The sequence below is a fragment of the Callithrix jacchus genome, chromosome 5 (genome assembly GCF_049354715.1).
Source record: "Callithrix jacchus isolate 240 chromosome 5, calJac240_pri, whole genome shotgun sequence".
NCBI classification, from domain to species: domain Eukaryota; kingdom Metazoa; phylum Chordata; class Mammalia; order Primates; family Cebidae; genus Callithrix; species Callithrix jacchus.
The window spans coordinates 151,883,831-151,903,653 of NC_133506.1; the positions used below are offsets into that span (position 1 = coordinate 151,883,831).

The 19,823-nt window shown below is 36.7% G+C and overlaps 1 protein-coding gene and 1 pseudogene across 15 annotated transcripts in view; both read left to right on the forward strand.

The window, feature by feature from the left end:
* PDS5B (PDS5 cohesin associated factor B) overlaps window positions 1–19,823 on the forward strand; it is a 200,013-nt gene that overhangs the window by 45,349 nt on the left and 134,841 nt on the right. For all 15 annotated transcript variants that reach the window (XM_078375264.1, XM_078375272.1, XM_078375269.1 and 12 more), the window contains 2 exons: window positions 14,475–14,601; window positions 17,426–17,629. In XM_078375264.1, coding sequence (XP_078231390.1) covers window positions 14,494–14,601; window positions 17,426–17,629 — 312 coding nt within the window. In that variant the 5' untranslated portion in view covers window positions 14,475–14,493. The remainder of the gene's footprint in view (window positions 1–14,474; window positions 14,602–17,425; window positions 17,630–19,823) is intronic.
* LOC100399309 (protein NDRG3 pseudogene) lies at window positions 18,357–19,705 on the forward strand (annotated as a pseudogene).

Sequence of the window (19,823 nt, forward strand, 5' to 3'; positions counted from 1 at the left end):
GTAAGTTTTTCCCATTATATGGAAATTTATTGAGAAACTTTATCAAATTAAACTTTTTGGTGGACTTGACATCCTCCTTTTTCTTGTAACCCCTCCTCCCAGTTTACTCATTATTAATATTTTATGCACAAGGTACGTAACTTTGTAAGCAGATTTGTTAATTAAATATTTATTATCATGGATACTGTGTTATTTTTAGTTAGGTAGAATTAACAGTTGTACTCTAATTTGCCCTGTGTACAGTATGGTACGTTGAGTCCTTAGATATTAATATGGGTGATATATTTATGCCCAGTTTATTGTTATCTTAAAGAGATACATTGTAGTGTTATGCAGTGTCTACTGGATTTTACTTCTGTCTCAACCTCTTTCTCTTAGTAAACTATACTTTTCTCCTGTTATCTATTATATCCGCTCTTTGAATATTTTTATGTTATCTTCCACTTGTTCAGAGCTTCCTGTTACTGCTTCAGTGAGCCCTTTGCAGTTCTTCATACGTTCCCATAGTCTTCCTGTGTTCTAGCTGGTATGTCTTTCTTTGTCTTTGGAAATTCTCTTTCTAAAATTCCAATCTAATTGCTCTTTATATTTCTTAGAAAAGAAAGAGAGAGAGGAAGGAAAGAAGGAAGGAAAAGGAAGGAAGGAAGGAAAAGGAAGGAAGGAAAGAAGGAAGGAAAGGGAAGGGAAGGAAGGAAGGAAGGAAGGAAGGAAGGAAGGAAGGAAGGAAGGACAGACAACTGCCTTATGTGATAATGACCAAACTCTTTACTCCTTATCAGAGACTTAAAGCCTTAGATTAACTGGTCCCACTTTCTTTTATAACACCTTCACCAATATGTGTACCTGTATATGTACATGCAGAGAATCTAGTCGAATCACTTTTGTTTCAGTACTGTTTTCCTTTTTATTCCAGTTAGTATCATTATTTTTAATCCATTCACTGGTTAATAGACATTTGGATTGTTTATACTTTTTGGATATTATGAATAATACTGCTCTGAATATTCCAGTAAAAGTCTTTATGTGGATATAGGTTTTCTCTTGGATGGACACCTAGAAGGGGAATTACTGGATCATATGGTAAATTTACATTTAACTTTTTCAGATACTGTCAAATGTTTTCCAAAAATGGCTGCAGCATTTTACATTCCCACAAAATATGAGGGTTCCAGTTTCTTCACAACTTCAACAATACTTGTTACTGTCTTTTTTAAGAGGCAGGCTGGAGTGCAGTGACTCAATCATAGCTCACTGTAGCCTTGAACTCCTGGGCTCAAGCCATCCTCTTATCCCAGCCTCCTGAGGAGCTAGGACTACAGGCATGCCCTACCATGTCCAGCCAATTAAATTTTTTTTTTTTTTGGAAGAGACAGAGGTCTCACTGTATTGCCCAGACTGGTCTAGAATTTCTGTCCTCAAATGGCCCTCCTGCCTTGGCCTCCCAAAATGCTGGGATTACAGGTGTGAGTCACTATGCCTGGCCTTTCTTTTTAATTAGTGCCATTCTAGTCTTCTAATTAAGCTAAAATATCTTTGTGCCTTGCGTTTTTGTATGGGCTAACATTTTTGTTTCTGTTCAGTTCGCTCTGATTTTTCAGTATTCTGATTCTTAATTTCCAATTCAGCGTCCCCTAAAGAACCTGAAGTAGAAACCAGTAAACTTGATCTCTTGTCTTTGCTTTGCCACTTACTACAGGGTGACTGTATGCAAGTTTATCAGCTTTCTGAATCTCTCTGAACTTCATTTTCTTTATCTGAAAAATGAGGATAATTCCTATTTTTATAGAATTTTGGAGAAAAATGTGTACTTGAAAGAGCGTTGAAAACCATGATCTATTTTTAAAAATTTAAACCTGTCATGCCTATGTATATAAAGTATCAGAAATGCTCACAAGGATAGTGGGCAGAAGTGGCAATATATTGTAATGTTACTAAACTTTGCATGTAAATTTCCTCATGGAGCTTTTTTCATATAGAAGTGTTTGGGTCTGATTATTAGAGGATTCAACAGTGTGCCAGAGACTGGAAAATCATTAGGTTAAGGGAATTTGGAAATCAGATATGGATCAATTTCAGTTTAGTGGTTGATAACTTTAGCTTAGTTATTTAACCTCTTTGAACTGAACCTGAGTTTTGTTTATAAATGGGCATAATTATATAGTTCATCTTATTAAGAACATTTATTCAGCTTTTGCTTTTTAACCAGCGTTGTGTTGTGAATTAGGTATATAGCAGTGAACAAATTAGGATCCCTAAACTGTTCTTTATAGTTTACAGTTCATAAGGGGAAATACATTAGATAATTTCTATTTACATTTATGATAAATTCTTGGAAGGAAAAGTGCAGAGGTGGCATGAGAGCATATAGTAGAGATTTTATTTAGACTGAGTAGATTTGGGAAGGCTTCCCTGATTGACAGATGAGACTTGAAAGAGCAGTGTTAGCCAGGCATGAGGGCTAGAGAGGAGAAAAAGTTTCTTGAAGCAGAAGGAATAGCACAGCCTGAGACAGAAGGATCTTGGTTTAGTGTCTTCAAGGAATAGAGATGTGACTGGAGTGTAATGAGCAAATGGTCAGATTAGTATATTTGGAACTTATTCGAAGGGCGGTGGGAACCTGTTTAACAATTCTAAGTAAGGCAGTGATATGAGGAGATTAGCTTACTAAAATTCTGGTTGCTCTCTGAAGAATGAATTGGATGTGGCATAGATTTATGTTGTGGCAGAGTAACGGCTGATTAAGGGCGGATTTCATTTACATTTTGCAAGGTAGCATTTACACGACTTGATTGTTAATTGTAAATGTTGAAAGGGATAGCCAAGCTTCATTCCTGGAGAATTGGGAGGAAGAAATGGGTACATGAAGGCAACACACACTGAAGAGGGAGAGGATTGAAGAATGAGGATTTTTTTGGAGGGAGAAAAAAATTGGGACACATTTTGTTTAGTTTTGAGAATGTTCATGGTATCTTTGAGAATACCCAAGTGGAAATGTTAAGTAGACAATTGTATATGTGGACTGGAGTTGAAAAGGGAGATCTTTGTGGAGTATGTATTAAAAGAAAGCTTAGGACAAAAGCCTTGGAAGAAAAACATAAACAGTAAAAAGAGAATTGAGCTCTGATGAGTTACTGATATTTGGAGGTTGAGTAGAAGAGAAGTCAAGAAATGACCAGTAAGGTAGGAAAAAAATCAGGCAAAGGTAAAATGTAGTAGAAACAAAAGGAAAATAATGTTTCAAGGAGGAGACTGTGGTCAACTGTGTATCATACTGTTGGGATCAATAAAATAAGGATTAGAAAAAAGTTTACTTCATTAGGCAACATACAGGCCAACTGATGACTTTTAGTTAGCTTTTACTGCATCACAAATCACCTGAAGACTTAATTACTGAAAACATCTGTTCCCAGTTCTGTATATTGGTGATTTATTGGCAATTTGGGTTTGGCTTAACTTTGCAGTTCTACTGATCTGGGCCAGGTTTAGCTGATATTAGCTGGGGTTGCTCATGCATCTGCAGATGTGCCTCTGCGATCACCTGGTGGTTTGGCTAGGGCTGGTTTGTTCATGATGACCATGGCTGGGACAATGCACCTGCCTCTGTGCATATACGTTCTCATTTTCTGTTGAGATAGCTTGGACTTGCTCACATTTTTGTAGCAGAATTCCAAGAGCAGTAGGTGAGCTAACCCATAGCACAAACACTAAGCTTCTTAAGGTCCCATTGGCCAAAAGATTCCTAGACCATTTCAGATTCTAGATCTGAAAAAACACTTTTATTTCTTGATGGACAACAAAGTCACACTGTAAGGGTGTAGATACAAGGAATGGAAAATTTGTTGCCATCTTTTGCAATCTGCCACGGTAACTGTGGCAAAAGCATTTTGTTGATGAGGCGGAGTGTGGGGGTGGGGAACTGTTTGGAAGCTAGTATGAATAGTGAATGGGAATTAAAAGTAGATAATATAAATTACTTTTTGAGAAGCTTGTCTGTGAAGGTAATTTGGGAGAGAGGACAATACCTGTCTAAACAGGTATGTTGTATTTTCTTTCCCTTCCTGCCTGAAGTTCTTCCACCCATCCAATAATAGAATATATTTGAATGCTAAGATAAAGTATCTAGTAGATACAGAGGATGCTGATACAGGGGAAAGAGGAGATAACTTGTCAAGTAAAAGTCTCTGAGAAACCAGTAGAGGATGGGATTTTGTGTACTTATGTAGGGGTTAGTTTTCTGAAATGAGGAGGGCTATTTCCTTTCTGGTATCAGGGAAGGAGGGAGGGAAGGAAAGAAGGGAGAGAGGGAGGGAATGGGTGCAGATGTACGTAGGCATGTAAATTTGGTGATGAGAGGCTGAGAAAGTTTCTATTTGATGGCGCTTCTGTTTTCTCAATGAAGAAGCAGCAGTCCACCCAGGTGGGGGGGTTGTACAAGAATGTGTGTTTGAGAATTGACGTGAATAGAAAGAATAATTTTATTTGCCCCTGCCATGGGTTAGCGAGTTGACTACTGACGAGAGAAATACTAATCACTCAATAAATGAGAGATACTATCACTATTAATATACAAGAATTACTTTAAAGATATTTAACAGAATACTTTCTGTGCTGTTAGAAACTGATGCAGATTGAGATATTCCAGGGCCTGGGGATCCTTTTCTGTTTGAGCCAGTTAAACTTTACTGTCTTTCATAACATCGATGGTCCTTAAAAAATGGTGTAGGCGAGTGACCATGTTTGCCCTTTTACAAATAAACATTAACAAAAATATGTACTCAAAGTAAGGGTCCAGTTTCTAAAAGAACTTCCTAAAGTATTCACCGTTATGTTGTCTTACCAGAAAACATGAGGAATAACTTAAATATACTTATTTTGAATTAATAAAGATTAATTCATGCTGCATGGTGGATTAGTCATAAAATTGTATATTGAAAAAAGCTTTTTGTTTAAACAGTTGGGAAATATGTAAACATGGACTTCAAGTTATATGCTTGGGGAGAATAACATAATTTACTTAGTCTTTTTTTTCTCTTAAGAAAAACTCCCATTAGATTTTTGGTTATCCCTTGACAAGAATAAGCCTAACTTCTTACCCTGTTTAATTACTGTGTGCTAAAGAGTTGTCTTTATGGAGGGCACCATCTGCTGGTTGTAAGAGGTACCAGTTGTGAATAAGACTGCCTTCTTCAGTTATTAGACTCTTCACAAAATTTTATGTTTTTCCTTGAATTCTACCTCAAGCCTGGAGTTAAATCCCAGAAGGAAAAACAGCTTTTAATTAACATGGCCAAGTATGGATTCTAGTAGTGATTTGATTTCTGTGACTGTGAATTTAATGTCACACTGTGAATTTTTAAAAAAAATTAACATGAAACTGGCAGATGCCAGTCTTTATTAGTTGATTTGGATGCCTAGATCAACTAAAAAATTGGATTGCTTATTGTTATGACTGCTCATCAATACTTTGTTTTCCTTTTCCATTCAATGAAAAGATCTTACTTATTTTTTTATTGTAGTCTCTAGTTTCACCTGTGAACATTTGTTTATGTCTGGTAATACTAAAGAATGAATATTTCATTAATTTTCCTTCCTAATACTCAGTGTGATTAAAAGATACTCTTATTTTTCCTTTAATTAATGATTATTTCATTTGAACCTTTTAAAAGTTCTTTAGTATTAGAATATTTTCTTTTTTTTTTTTTGTGAGATGGAATCTCACTCTGTCACCCAGCTGGAGTACAATGGCAAGATCTCAGCTCACTACAACCTCTACCTCCCAGGTTCAAGTGATTCTCCTGCCTCAGCCTTCTGAGTAGCTGGGATTACAGGCATATGCCACCATGCCCAGCTGATTTTTGTATATTTAGTAGAGATGGGGTTTCCAGGCTCGTCTCCATCTCCATCTCCTGACCTCAGGTGATCTGCCCTCTTTGACTTCCTAAAGTGCTGGGATTACAGATGTGAGCCACTGTGCCTGGCCTAGTATTAGAATATTTTCTTATGCTTACTGTTCATACTGGACATAAAAATGTAAATACAATACTGTGCATATGATAATTTTTAAACTGAACTGTTTTCTGAAAATCCTTGTTTTAAATAACCCTTTGAAAGTAGGGAAATTCTAGGTTATCATGGTTTTACTATAAAATGGTGGTAAATTAAAACTTTGTATTTTTTAAATGGAGAAATTGCTAAATCAGCACATTGTTCATAGCGTGTAAAATAAAGTCTGATATAGGTCAGTTTTATATAACTATTTCTAAGTGCAGTTATTTTTCATTTTTTGTTTGCTCTACCATAATAGTGAATATTTGAGATTCCCCAAAGATGAAAGGAACTATTATATGTCAAATCATTTATTTGGCATTCTATTTAAGAAGCAGCTCTGTATCAATACCTATTTCTCATTGACTTAATTATTGATTCCTCTTTCTCTGCATTGCTCCTTTTCTACTTCTTCTTTTTTCTTTTCACCTTTTTCTTATCTTGTAATTTGGTATTCATTCCCATCATTCTCTGTACAATTTTTTCTCAAAGATCATCCTATCAAGTTCAAGGGAGTATTTGCTGAGGTCATTTTGTATGTTTTCATGGAGGGTAATAGGTATGTATCACCCCTCCATCTTCAAATGCTTTTTGCCTAGGTTTTTGTAACATCACTATATATCACCCCTCCATCTTCAAACAATTTTTCCCCTAGATGTTTGTAACAATTATTGTCATTTTTCTAAAGAGATTTTCTTGACTTTATTATTTTCTTCTTTATTTCCCCTGTGGGCTCCCACCACCCCAATCACTATAGGTATTTTTTTAAGGTTTAGTGTTGGTGTCTCAGCTCATCCTACTCATTTTCTTTACTTAACTTGTAAACCCATATAGCATGAGCAATAAATGGTTCTAAAATATTTTCTCATTTTAAATTTTTTCCCCTAGAACTTTAGATGTACAGTTACCTTCTAGAGCAAACTTTATTTTTCCCAAGACTTGATCTCTTTCTGGGTTTTCCCCGTCTCCATTACAGTGAGGGCAGAGCTCTTTCTTGTACATTTGCTCATCATTGCATTCCTAGTACTTAGTATATTGAACCAAGTAAATTATCAGTAAATATTTAAATAAATGGTTTTCTAGGAACAAAGATTTTGAATCTTATAATCATCTCTGCATCTCTTATCATTCATATGTCTTTGAATCAGTTTTCTTGTTTGGTAGTCATTGCCTACAGTTAGTTGCTCATTACTTCTTTCTTGGAATTTTGTAGTAGTTTCCTAACTTGTTTTAATTTCTCCTATGTCTAGCTCCACTTTCTGTTGTAACCATAATTTCTTAGAATAGTTCTGGTCATTCATTCATTCAGTATTTCCTGAGTACTTACTACTAATAGTAGCTATTATATTTGATAGATGCTAGCATAAATGTTACATGCTAGTTTTCTTAAGGAGCTTGTAGTCTAATGGGAGAGACAAAGATAGAAATAAGTACAATAGATACAATGTCATAAATGTTAATTGTAGTAGATTCAAAGCATGACTAGCTGTAGGGGAGGAGCCTAGGTCCTCCTGGTTGAGGTTAAGGAAAGTTAAAATGAGACTTTTTTTTTTTTTTTTTTCTTTGAGACGGAGTTTCGTTCTTGTTACCCAGGCTGGAGTGCAATGGCGCGATCTCGGCTCACCGCAACCTCGTCCTCCTGGGTTCAGGCAATTCTCCTGCCTCAGCCTCCCGAGTAGCTGGGATTACAGGCATGAGCCACTGTGCCCAGCTAATTTTTTATATTTTTAGTGGAGACGGGGTTTCACCATGTTGACCAGGATGGTCTCGATCTCTTGACCTGGTGATCCACCTGCCTTGGCCTCCCAAAGTGCTGGGATTACAGGCTTGAGCCACCGCACCCGGCCGGGTCTGTAGAGTTTGCTGAGTAGGCAAGGGCCAGTATGTTTTACTCAGAGGAAGATAGCCTGTGCATGTTCACAGTATATTTTACAAGGTCACTCTGTCTACATTATTTAGCTGTGGTCTGTGGCCATATTCATATATATGGGATGATGAACAGCTTTTGTCTCTGAGATAAGGCAGAGAGACTTTCTTCCTCTCCAGACTTAGTGGAAGAAAAGTGTATCACATTTATCAATCTTTTCCTGGAGGGCTTTGTCCTAGGCATTGGCTGAGTATCTTCTTTAGTTGAAGGAACATAATTATGTACTTGGTTCTTGCTAGAGAGTGTTTTTCCTAACCATAAGTCATGCAACTATTCTCTTATATTATATTCTAAAAGCTTTTAAGAATTTACCTCTATATTTAGGTTGTTACTATACCTGGAATTCATTTTGTGTATGGTGTGAAATATAGGTACAGTGTCCTTTTTTTTTTTTTTTAATTAAATGACAGAATTTATTTGGATTTTACAGGTTTTTTTTCTTCTGTAAAGGACAGGTTTTAAAATCATTTTTAGATTTTAAAATGATTTTTTTAGATAGAGTACAGAATTATTTTATGAAAAAATTCAATAAAATTGTACCCTTCAGAGATTTGGCAGTCTAATACAGATAAAATTTTTTTTTAATTGCATTTTAGGTTTTGGGGTACATGTGCAATGTCCTTTTTAAAAAATATAGATACGAAAGTATCTTCAGAATTTTTTATTGTATTCTCTCTGTTTTTTCTTTACTGTCGTCCCTACCACTTTCTTTTGTATACAGTTGCGTACCACATAACAACTTTTCTGTCAGTGATGGACTGCATATATGATGGTGGTTCCATAAGCTTATAATACTGTATTTATACTGTATTTTCTTATGTTTAGAAATATTTAGATACACAAATACCATTGTGTTGTGGTTGCTTACAGTATTCAGTACAGTAACATGCTGTACAGGTTTGTAGCCTGGAGCAGTAAGGCTATATACCATATATTCTAGGTATGTAGTAGTCTATCCCATTTAGGCATGTGTAAGTACACTCTATGTTTGCACAGCAATAAAATTCCCCAACAACATATTCTTCAGAAAGTATCCCATCATTAAGTAATGTATGGCTATCTACAGGAGGAACACAGATTTTTGGATATTAATCTTGTATCCTGCAACCTTGGTAAACTAATAGTTTATTTTTTGTAGATTCCTTTGGCATCTTCTGTGTAGACAATCATGTCATCTGGATCTGGGGACAGTTTCATTTCTTCTTTTCCAGTATATATGCTTTTTATTTTCTGTTTCTTGCCTTTTTGTGCTGCGTAGGGTTTCTAGCATTATGTTGAATAAAAATGCTGGGAGTAGACATCTTTTCTTTGTTTCTGACCTTAAAGGGGGAGCTTTTTAAATCTTTAACCATTAAGCATTTGTATTACCTGTTGGTGGTTTATGTTTGTGTGGATGTCCCTGACTTATGATGGTTTGACTTACAGTTTTTTTTTACTTTATGATGGTGTGAAAGCCATACACATTTGGTATGCACCTTGACATATGATGGCCATGCACTTTTGACTTAATGATATTTTAAATTTACATTGGGTTTATTGGGACATAACCTTATTGTAAGTTGAGGAGCATCTATATATTGATGTTTTTACTCTTCGTCCTTGCTAAACTCAGTCTTACTAATTCACATGTTTTATCTGTAAATCCTTTTGAAGTTTTTATGTACATAAACATTTCATCTGTGAATAACAGCTGGTCATTTTTAATCCTTATACCCTTTATTTCTTTTTCTTTCCTTCCCTTGTTAATTAGCATCTTTATTGCAGTGTCAAATTTAAAAAAAAGTGATGATAGCAGGTATATTCCTGCAGTTCCTGATCACAAATAAAAAGATTTCAATGGGTTGTCAGTAAACATTATGCTATAGGGTGTTTATAGCACCTGCTTTTCTCAGATAAAGGAAACTTTCACCCAATCCTTAGTTTACTAAACTTGTTTGTTTCTTTTTTGTTTTACAGTAATGAGTTGTTGAATTTTACCAAATTTTTCTTCATTTATTAAGACTAAAAAAATTATACTGTTTAGTATATAATTTAAATATGATTTTTCTTTTAATCCTGTTGATGTAATGAATTTAACCTTGCCTTCCCAGAATAAACACTTTTTAAAAATATATTGCTGCATTTGGTTTCCTAATATTTTGTTTGGGAGTTTTGCACTTATGAATAAGATTTGTCTGTGATTTATTTTCTCTGATTGTTTTCTTCTTCTTTTCCTTTTTTTAGATAGACTCTTGCTCTGTTGCCTAGGCTGGAGTGCAGTGGTGCAATCATAGCTCACTGCAGCCTTGAACTCCTTGGCTAAAGTGAGGTGATCCTGTCACCTCAGCTTGGCTAATTTTTAATTATTTATTTATTTTGTAGAGGCATGGTCTCACTTTGTTGCCCAGGCTGGTCTTGAACTCCTGGCTTTAAGCAGTCATCCTAAAGTGCTAGGATCACAGGCTTGAGACATTGTGCTTGGACTCTGACTGTTTTCATTAGGTTTTATTATCAGAGTTATGCTAATTAGTTGCTTAAAGTTAGTTGGGAAGGATTCCCTTGTTTTTCATTTCTTGGACCTATTTGTATGACAAGTGAAATATCTCTTCCTTTATTTGTTAGGACTCACTAGTAAAGCCATCTAGAGTTGGATATTTTTCCTTGTGGAAAGATCTCTTGATGATTGATTTTGTTTCTTAATAGTTTTCTTTCTTCTTTCTTGAGTTAGTTTTGGTAATAAGATATGTAGTTTCTCAGTTTTATCTACATATTCAAATGTTATATTATCAAATTTGTAAGATGGCCTGTGATTTTTTGACTTTGTTTATCCAACCTTTGTTTTCTTTTGATTCATTGATTATTAAGAAGTGCTTTAAAAAATTTAAATGTCTGGAGCTTTCTTAACCATTTTGTTAAACTTCTTGTTGAAGTATAACACTCAGAAAAGTGCAAAAAGTATGTCTTTAGCTCTGAGACTACACAAAGTGAAAATACTTGTGTAATTAGCATCTCAGAAGGATCTTTTCCTCTCTTTCCATTAACATGTCCCCTAAAACATCACTATCCTGACTTTTATCATCTTGGGTTAGGTTTCTCTGTTTTTGAGCTTATGAAGGTAATCATACTCTTATGTAGTGTTTTGTGTCTGGCTTCTTTCACTTTGGTGTGTGTGTGTGTGCATGTGCGTGATGTGTGTTGAGACAGGGTCTGCAAGGTCCGCTCTGTCACTTAGGCTTGAGTGCAGTGGTGTGAGCATGGCTTACTGTGGCAATGACTTTCTGGGCTTACGCAGTTCTTCCACCTCAACTTCCCAGGTAGCTGGGACCACAGGTGCACACCACCATGCTTGGCTAATTTATTTTTATTTTTTGTAGGGATGAGGTCTCACTGTGTTGCCCAGGCTGGTCTTGAACTCCTGGGCTCAAGTGATCTACCTGCCTTAGCCTTCTGAAATACTGGGATTACAGGTGTGAACTATCATGCTCATCCTGATGTTTGTAATGTACATCCATATTATTGTGTGAGGCAATGATTTCTTCACTCTTCGTGGCTGTTTTTTACCCCCAGTGTATGACTGTACTACAGGTTGCCATTCATTTTAGTGTTTGATGAACATTTGTGTTTTCTGTATTGGCAACTGAATGGTATTGCTGTGAACTTTTTTTTACATGTCATATGGTGGACGAGCTATATGTTTCCATTTAGTAAATACCACAGAGTGAGTCCTGGGGCTATCTATCTTATTTTTTTTTTAACTTGATATTTAGTTTAACTGGTTTTAGTGTTTGCATGGCATATTCTTCCATCCTTTTGCTTTCAGCACATCATATCTACATTTTTTTTTTTTTGAGACGGAGTTTCACTCTTGTTACCCAGGCTGGAGTGCAATGGTGCGATCTCGGCTCACCGCAACCTCCGCCTCCTGGTTCAAGCAATTCTCCCGCCTCAGCCTCCTGAGTAGCTGGGATTACAGGCACGCGCTATCATGTCCAGCTAATTTTTTCATTTTTAGTAGAGACGGGGTTTCACCATGTTGACCAGGATGGTCATGATTTCTTGACCTCGTGATCCACCTACCTCGGCCTCCCAAAGTGCTGGGATTACAGGCTTGAGCCACCACGCCCGGCCCATATCTACATTTTTCATTGTCTTTTAAGGTCTTTATATTGAAATTTAAAAATCTTGTTCTTTTAACCTGATTGTGTATATTATATACACATATAGTACTTAGTATGTGCTAAACAGTGTTGTAAGTCCTTTAGATATACTTACACCTCTTCATTTTCATTTGGCTAATTTGTCCTTATTTTACTCTGTACTTAAAAATTATACTCCTTGGTTGTGAACTTTAGATTTGCAATTATGTTCTTTCCTCACTTTGAAGATAACATTTTGCTGTTTTCTGGCTTATATTTGTTGGTGTTGAGAAGTCATCTATTTAAGTGCTATTCCTTTCAAGGTACTGTGTGTGCTCTAAGATTTTGTTTGTTTTCTGGAATTATTATTGTCTTAAATTTAATCCTGTTTATTTATTGAATTTGTAGATTGGTATTTTATGATATTGTCTGTAGGCATTTGGCCTCTGCTTCAATCTAGTCCTTCTGGTACTCTCATGAATCCCATGTATGAAACCCTCATTCTTCTCCCTCTGTAACTTTCATGAATTGTAGGCTACATTTAGGCCTTTCTGTTCTGTATTTCAGTTGTATGTTTCTCTGCGTTGCACTTCAAATAATTTCTTCTGACCTTTCTTTCAGTTCATTAAATCTAATTTTTTTTTGAGGCAAGATGGAGTGGAGTGGCGCAATCTCGGCTAACTACAACCTGTGCCTCCTAAATTCAAGCAATTCTCCTACCACAGCCTCCCTAATAGCTGGGACTACAGGGTGTGCCACCATGCCTGGCTGATTTTTACATTTTTTGTGGGGATGAGGTTTTGCCATGTTGACCAATCTGGTCTTAAACTTCTGGCTCAAGTGATTTGCCTGCTTGGGCCTCCAAAAGTGCTGGGATCACAGGCATAAGCCATTGCACCTGGCCTTGAATGATTAAACCTTTATATCTGCAAATACAGTTACCTGTTGAATTTTCAATTTCAGTAATTGTATTTTTTTAATTTTTAGAAGCTCTATTTTTTTTAAACCTTTAGCTTATTATTTACATATTTTTTATTTCCTGCAGATATTTTTGGAATTGTCTTTATTTATTTATTTATTTATTTTTGAGACAGAGTCTTGCTTTGTCGCCCAGGTTGGAGTTCAGTGGTGTGAACTTGGCCCACTGCAACCTCCGGCTCCCGGATTCAAGTGATTTATCCTGCCTCAGCCTCCCGAGTAGCTGGAATTATAGCGCCTACCACCATGCCCAGCTAAGTTTTTTATTTTTAGTAGAGACTGGATTTTGCCATGTTGACCAGGCTGGTCTCAAGCTCCTGACCTCAGGTGATCCACTTGCCTTGGCCTCCCAAAGTGCTGGGATTACAGGCGTGAGCCACACCTGGTCGTCTTTTATTTCTTTAAGATTATAGTAGTTTTGCAATCTTTGATAGTTACACTATAAGAAAAATTGTGAGTCTGTTTTTGTTGTCTGGTGTTTTTGTTGGTTCTCCCTCATAGTTGCTTGGTTATTTTTGACTTGATATACTGCTCATTGTTCTAGAAACATCATAGTGGGGATTCTTTGATACTTAGGATGAAGGCACCTTTCTCTAGGCAGGACGTGGATTTACTTATGTTAGGTGCTTGGGGCCATTAGTAACTGGGGGTCTCTGAGTTCAAGTTTTGAGAGTCTCTGGGCCCCTTAGGTCATGTGAACCTCAGCAAGTGTGCAGGCCCATGGTCAAAACTAATTACCTGTTCTTTCCCTGTATTCACATTGCCTTTCTCTGTTTAGCACCAAAGCAGCCTTCTTAGCGGTTCCCTGAGTGGGGGGAGGCTGGGAGAAAGAGGTGTTCACTTCTAGTTTACTCTCTCCTTTGCAGATATATCTTCTTTGGGTAGGGTGGTGGTCCACATTAATGCCAGGAGAGTTTCCTATTTGACCCTCTGCCTTGACAGATACAGGTTTACTTCTGTTTCCCTTGCCCTATAAGACCATCAAAACTGAATCCCACATTTGTCAGAATTGACAAATGCTTTCAGAGCATAAGTAGCTATAATGTTCCAGTGTTCTGGATTCCCATTTTCTCTTAGGTTCTAGTTTGGGTAGTTTGCGGTGCTTTCAAAAAGTATTTATTTTTGATTCCTTTTCTCTAGCATATGTAGTTGTTTTTTTTTTTTTTTAAGTTGGAGGGTTAGGAAAAATAGCTTGCCACTGAGGAAATAAAAGTAAAAATAAGTTTTGTTTTTCTAAAAATAATTTTGGGAAATGTTCAGTATAGTGATTTTCATTAAATGGTAAAGTGAATTATTATAAATTAGGATATAGTTATAAATTTTGGTTGGTGGGGAGGGTTACCATTCATGTTTGTTAAAAATGTTTATATCTATTTTTTGGTTTACATCTAATAGTTTTCTTGTTTTAGGGGTAGAAATATTTCTGTCATGGCTCACTCAAAGACTAGGACCAATGATGGAAAAATTACATATCCTCCTGGGGTCAAGGAAATCTCTGATAAAATATCTAAAGAGGAGATGGTGAGACGATTAAAGGTGAGTAAAATTATGTTCTTTTGGACATCTGTGTAAATCTGTGTAAATCATATGGGGCTATAATATATCTTGTTGGGGTAACTTATAAAAGCAAAGCAGCAAATGACATAGAAAGGATCTAAGGGAGTAGGGTATATAAAAGGAACAGTGGAGATTATTTGTCTGTGATTAATGGGACAGCAGTTAGAAAGGGTGAAGCTTAGATTTTCTAGGATCTCCTGTACTTGATTATAAAGAACAGGTCTACAATACTCTTATATTTCTGTTTGTCTGTACAAAGTTGTCTCCTTTCTCTAATATATCATGTAGTTTCTAAAGACAACCACTGTAAGGTAGTTTTTATACTGAATAATCAGGCTGTATACTACTTTCTTGTAAGTTTTTTTTGTTGTTGTTGTTGTTTTTGAGACGGAGTCGTTCTTGTTACCCAGGCTGGAGTGCAATGGCACGATCTCAGCTCACCACAACCTCCGCCTCCTGGGTTCAGGCAATTCTCCTGCCTCAGTCTCCTGAGTAGCTGGGATTACAGGCACGCGCCACCATGCGCAGCTAATTTTTTGTGTGTTTTTAGTAGAGACGGGGTTTCACCATGTTGACCAGGATCGTCTCGACCTCTTGACCTGGTGATCCACCTGCCTCGGCCTCCCAAAGTGCTGGGATTACAGGTGTGAGCCACCGCACCCGGCCCAGGAATTTTTATAAGGAGAAAAAAAGATGCTAATACTATCATACATTTCACATAAAGTCTTAATATTGTAATATATATGTTTATTTATACTTAAAGTATTGGAATTTCAGATGCCAGATGTTTATTATTCAAAGGAAAATCATCTTTGAGCAGATTAAATTTACTAATACGTGTATATTTTATCTAGTTGGGGACTTGTGTATATTTTGTTAAGAACGGTCAAGCTATAAACCCCTTCTGTATGTGACATGCTTCATTTTCTATGTATTTACCTTCTCTTGACCTATTGCATTTTTAGAGAAACTAATACATTTATTAGCTTAGATTTGTTTATACTAAGAATAAGTGAACATTCCTGTTGTTTGCTGAGAAACTAATCTTGAACTCAGACAGTGCCTACACTTACAAACTGATCAGCATTAGTATCCTTTAGAGATGTTTTTTTTCTCAGACATCTTTTCTAATTTGGAGGACTCTTGAGTTATTAATGAGTTTTATAATAGCATTTGAGCTGTATATAGTAGTGAAGAATTCTTGTTTTCTGGACCTTTAACAAACTGTGTGGTTATTGTGGGTGGAATGATTGCCTCAGTACTCATATTTAGTGTTTGTAATATGCTTTCATTATTTTGCGGACATTTATGTCTGACAGTAATCCAGTTATACTTTTTTCTCATTAATTTTCCTAATTTATACTTCCTATTATTTTTAACATCCTCATTCTTAGAAAAATATAAAAAAAATTATGCGGGATGATATGTACAAGTACCCATGTAAGTTTTATACATTATAACAATTTGTTAACATGTAAGGTGACACTATTTATAAATTTTTTTTTCTTGTGATGTTTAATTCAAAATATGCTTAATCTCTTACTTTTTTGCTAAGAGATCTACAGAAATAAATAGTTCCATGCACATGCACGTAGCTCTTTTTTCTCCTTTGTGGTTTTTCCTAAACACATAGGCAATCACTACATAAATCTTAAAAGTAATAAAATAGAAAAGTTATAAGACCTGCACATCATACCCTTAATCTAATTGTAGTGCCAGGTCAGAAGGATTAGTTTGCTGTTTGTTCTGGTATCTGGCATAATAGAACTGAGAGGTTGCTCTGTGAGGAACAGTGTTTTCCAGAGCTGCTCTGAGAATTCAGTATGAAATTGAGCCATTTATTACTCAGAAGCCTAGCTTGATGGCAAGTGGAAATCCTTGCAGCATAGAGGACCAAGACATCAACATTGATCCTTTGTGGCCAGTCCCACTTGTTGCCTAGTATTTGCAGCACCACCTAGTGGATGCTGGATGGTTGCCTTTCCATTGGAGTTGTATATTGGGTCCTGTGAAGTTAGGCACTTTTTGTTTCATCTGAAGTAGGAATGGTGCAGACTGAGGTCATCATTGTAATTACTAATGTTGAAATCAGAGAAAGCTCTTCTCAGAATTTATACTATACCATTCCTCACCATTCTATTTTCTATTCACCTTTTATAGAAATATTTTGAAAAAAGAACCATTTCTTATAGCTTCCTCGGGTTTAACTCACACGTGCCCCTGAATTAATGAATTAGCCATCTCATATTCTCTTTTACTGCAGCACAAGAAATATTTTGTTGGATGCTATGGTAGTTACTTCATAGTAGCTTTTCAGAGTTTAGGGATGCGTCTTTGACATCCTTTCTTGAATAAAACCATGTGACTGGAGTGGTTTAATGGCTTAAATGGAAAATTGTCATCTTAGGGTTTTTTTTCTTCTCAAAAAAGGATTAGAAATATTATTTTTAAAAAAGATGGTATTCTTAAGGACATACTCCTTTTAGTCCAGTTTTACAAGTGAGACCAGAAGTTTCCACAGATATTCTATTGGAATTCTTTCAATAATGACTACTACCTAAGGCTAATTTAAACTTTAAAAATCTGGTTAGCAGATATTTTGGGTAAATGAAAAATATTTTAAACTTTTAGAGTTTACCATTAGTTTTAGAAGGATTATGTTCTCTCAAATAGAGACTTTCTGCAGAAAATGAAAGTATATTCATTTGAAGTTGACCTTAGCAATTAATATAACCTTTAATTCACATGACTGTATTTATACATGAAGCATTTCATTATTTGATTTTTTTTTGTTTTTGCATAGATGGTTGTGAAAACTTTCATGGATATGGACCAGGACTCTGAAGAAGAAAAGGAACTTTATTTAAACCTAGCTTTACATCTTGCTTCAGATTTTTTTCTCAAGCATCCTGATAAAGATGTTCGCTTACTGGTAGCCTGCTGCCTTGCTGATATTTTCAGGATTTATGCTCCTGAAGCTCCTTACACATCCCCTGATAAACTAAAGGCAAGTACTGATTTAAACAACTCTGAGATTGACAGATACTTTGATTTATCTTTCTAACTAAAATAGGAGGTAAGGCATTTAGATGATTTCCTTGGGTTCTTTGACATTAGCTACAGTAATCTTTTGCTAAACTTCATCTGTTTGTTTTTAGAACTTTTCAAAAACTGTTTCTAGTCTTGAGGTTAGGAAGTAGATTAATGCAGTGTATAATTCTTTTTAATATTATGTCATTATTAGCTCTGTTTCTTTCAATATAATTTTGGGGGCAATTTCTTTTCACTTTTGAAAATCCATATTCAAAATCATGGCCATTATTTAAAAGAATACCTAGTATAAACATGAGTCTATAATATATAATCCTCATTTATTTAGTGGAAGATGTGATAAAAATTGTTATGAAGAAAATACAGGCCAGGTGCTGTGCTCAGGTCTGTAATACCAGCACTTTGGGAGGCTAAGGCAAGAGGATTACTTGAGTTATCATGAGTTTGAGACCAGTTTGGGCAACATAGCAAGGCCTTGTCTCTAATGAAAAAAAAAAAAGAGAAAGAAAAATTAGCGTTGTGTGGTGCTGTGCACCTGTAATCCTAGCTACTTGGGAGGCTGAGGTGGGAGGATTGCTTGAGTGCCCTGAGGGCAGAGGTTGCAGTGAACCAAGATGGCACCACTGTACTCCAACCTGGGCTGAGTGAGACCCTGTCTCTATTTAAAAAAAAAAAAATTCATCTCGCCGCTGCTGCTGCTGCACTGATGGCAGTGGCCCGTGCCTCAGAGTTACCGATTTATTCTTGAGACTCATCTACTCTCATCTATCCTCATGGATGAACTTCAGGATGTTCAACTCACAGAGATCAAACCACTTCTAAATGATAAGAATGGTACACGAAACTTCAGGACTTTGACTGTCAGGAGCATGACATAGAAACAACTCATGGTGTGGTCCATGTCACTATAAGAGGCTTACCCAAAGGAAACAGACCAGTTTTACTAACATATCATGACATTGGCCCCAACCGTAAATCCTGTTTCAATGCATTCTTTAACTTTGAGGATATGCACGAGATCACCCAACACTTTGCTGTCTGTCATGTGGATGTTCCAGGCCAGCAGGAAGGGGCATCCTCTTTCCCCACAGGGGATCAGTACCCCACAATGGATGAGCTGGCCGAAATGCTGCCTCCTGTTCTTACCCACTTAAGCCTGAAAAGCATCATTGGAATTGGAGTTGGAGCTGGAGCTTACATCCTCAGCAGATTTGCACTCAGTCATCCAGAATTTGTGGAAGGCCTTGTGCTCATTAATATTGACTCTTGTGCTAAAGGCTGGATTGATTGGGCAGCTTCCAAACTCTCTGGCCTGACAACCAATGTTGTGGACATTATTTTGGCTCATCACTTTGGGCAGGAAGAGTTACAGGCCAACCTGGACCTGATCCAAACCTACAGAATGCATATTGCCTAAGACATCAACCAAGACAACCTGCAGCTCTTCTTGAATTCCTATAATGGACGCAGAGACCTGGAGATTGAAAGACCCATACTGGGCCAAAATGATAACAAATTAAAAACATTAAAGTGTTCTACTTTACTGGTGGTAGGGGACAGTTCGCCTGCAGTTGAGGCTGTGGTCAAATGTAATTCCCGCCTGAACCCTATAAATTCAACTTTGCTAAAGATGGCAGACTGTGGGGGACTGCCCCAGGTAGTTCAGTCTGGGAAGCTCACCGAAGCCTTCAAGTACTTTTTGCAGGGAATGGGCTACATACCATCTGCCAGCATGACCCGGCTTGCCCGATCACGGACCCACTCAACCTCAAGTAGCACTGGCTCTGGAGAAAGTCCCTTCAGCTGGTCTGTCACCAGCATTCAGTCAGATGGAACTCTAGAATCCTGTGAGTCCCCTGATGTCCTGGACAGACACCAGACCATGGAGGTTTCCTGCTAAACAGATGCTCCTCCCCTGAATCATTGCAAGTCCATCCTTCTTCAAATGACCATTCCATAGTATAACATTTCATCCAGTAAACTGGCCTCTACTATCTTTAACTCATGCATGGCCACTGAACCTCTTTTTTTTTTTGAACCTCTCTCTAGTAGCCTGGATTTATCATTCTCTCTGACTGCTCACCCCTTTTTTGTATATCCCAAAACCCACTTCCATGCCATACCGTAACATTCCAACATCTTTAGCTGAT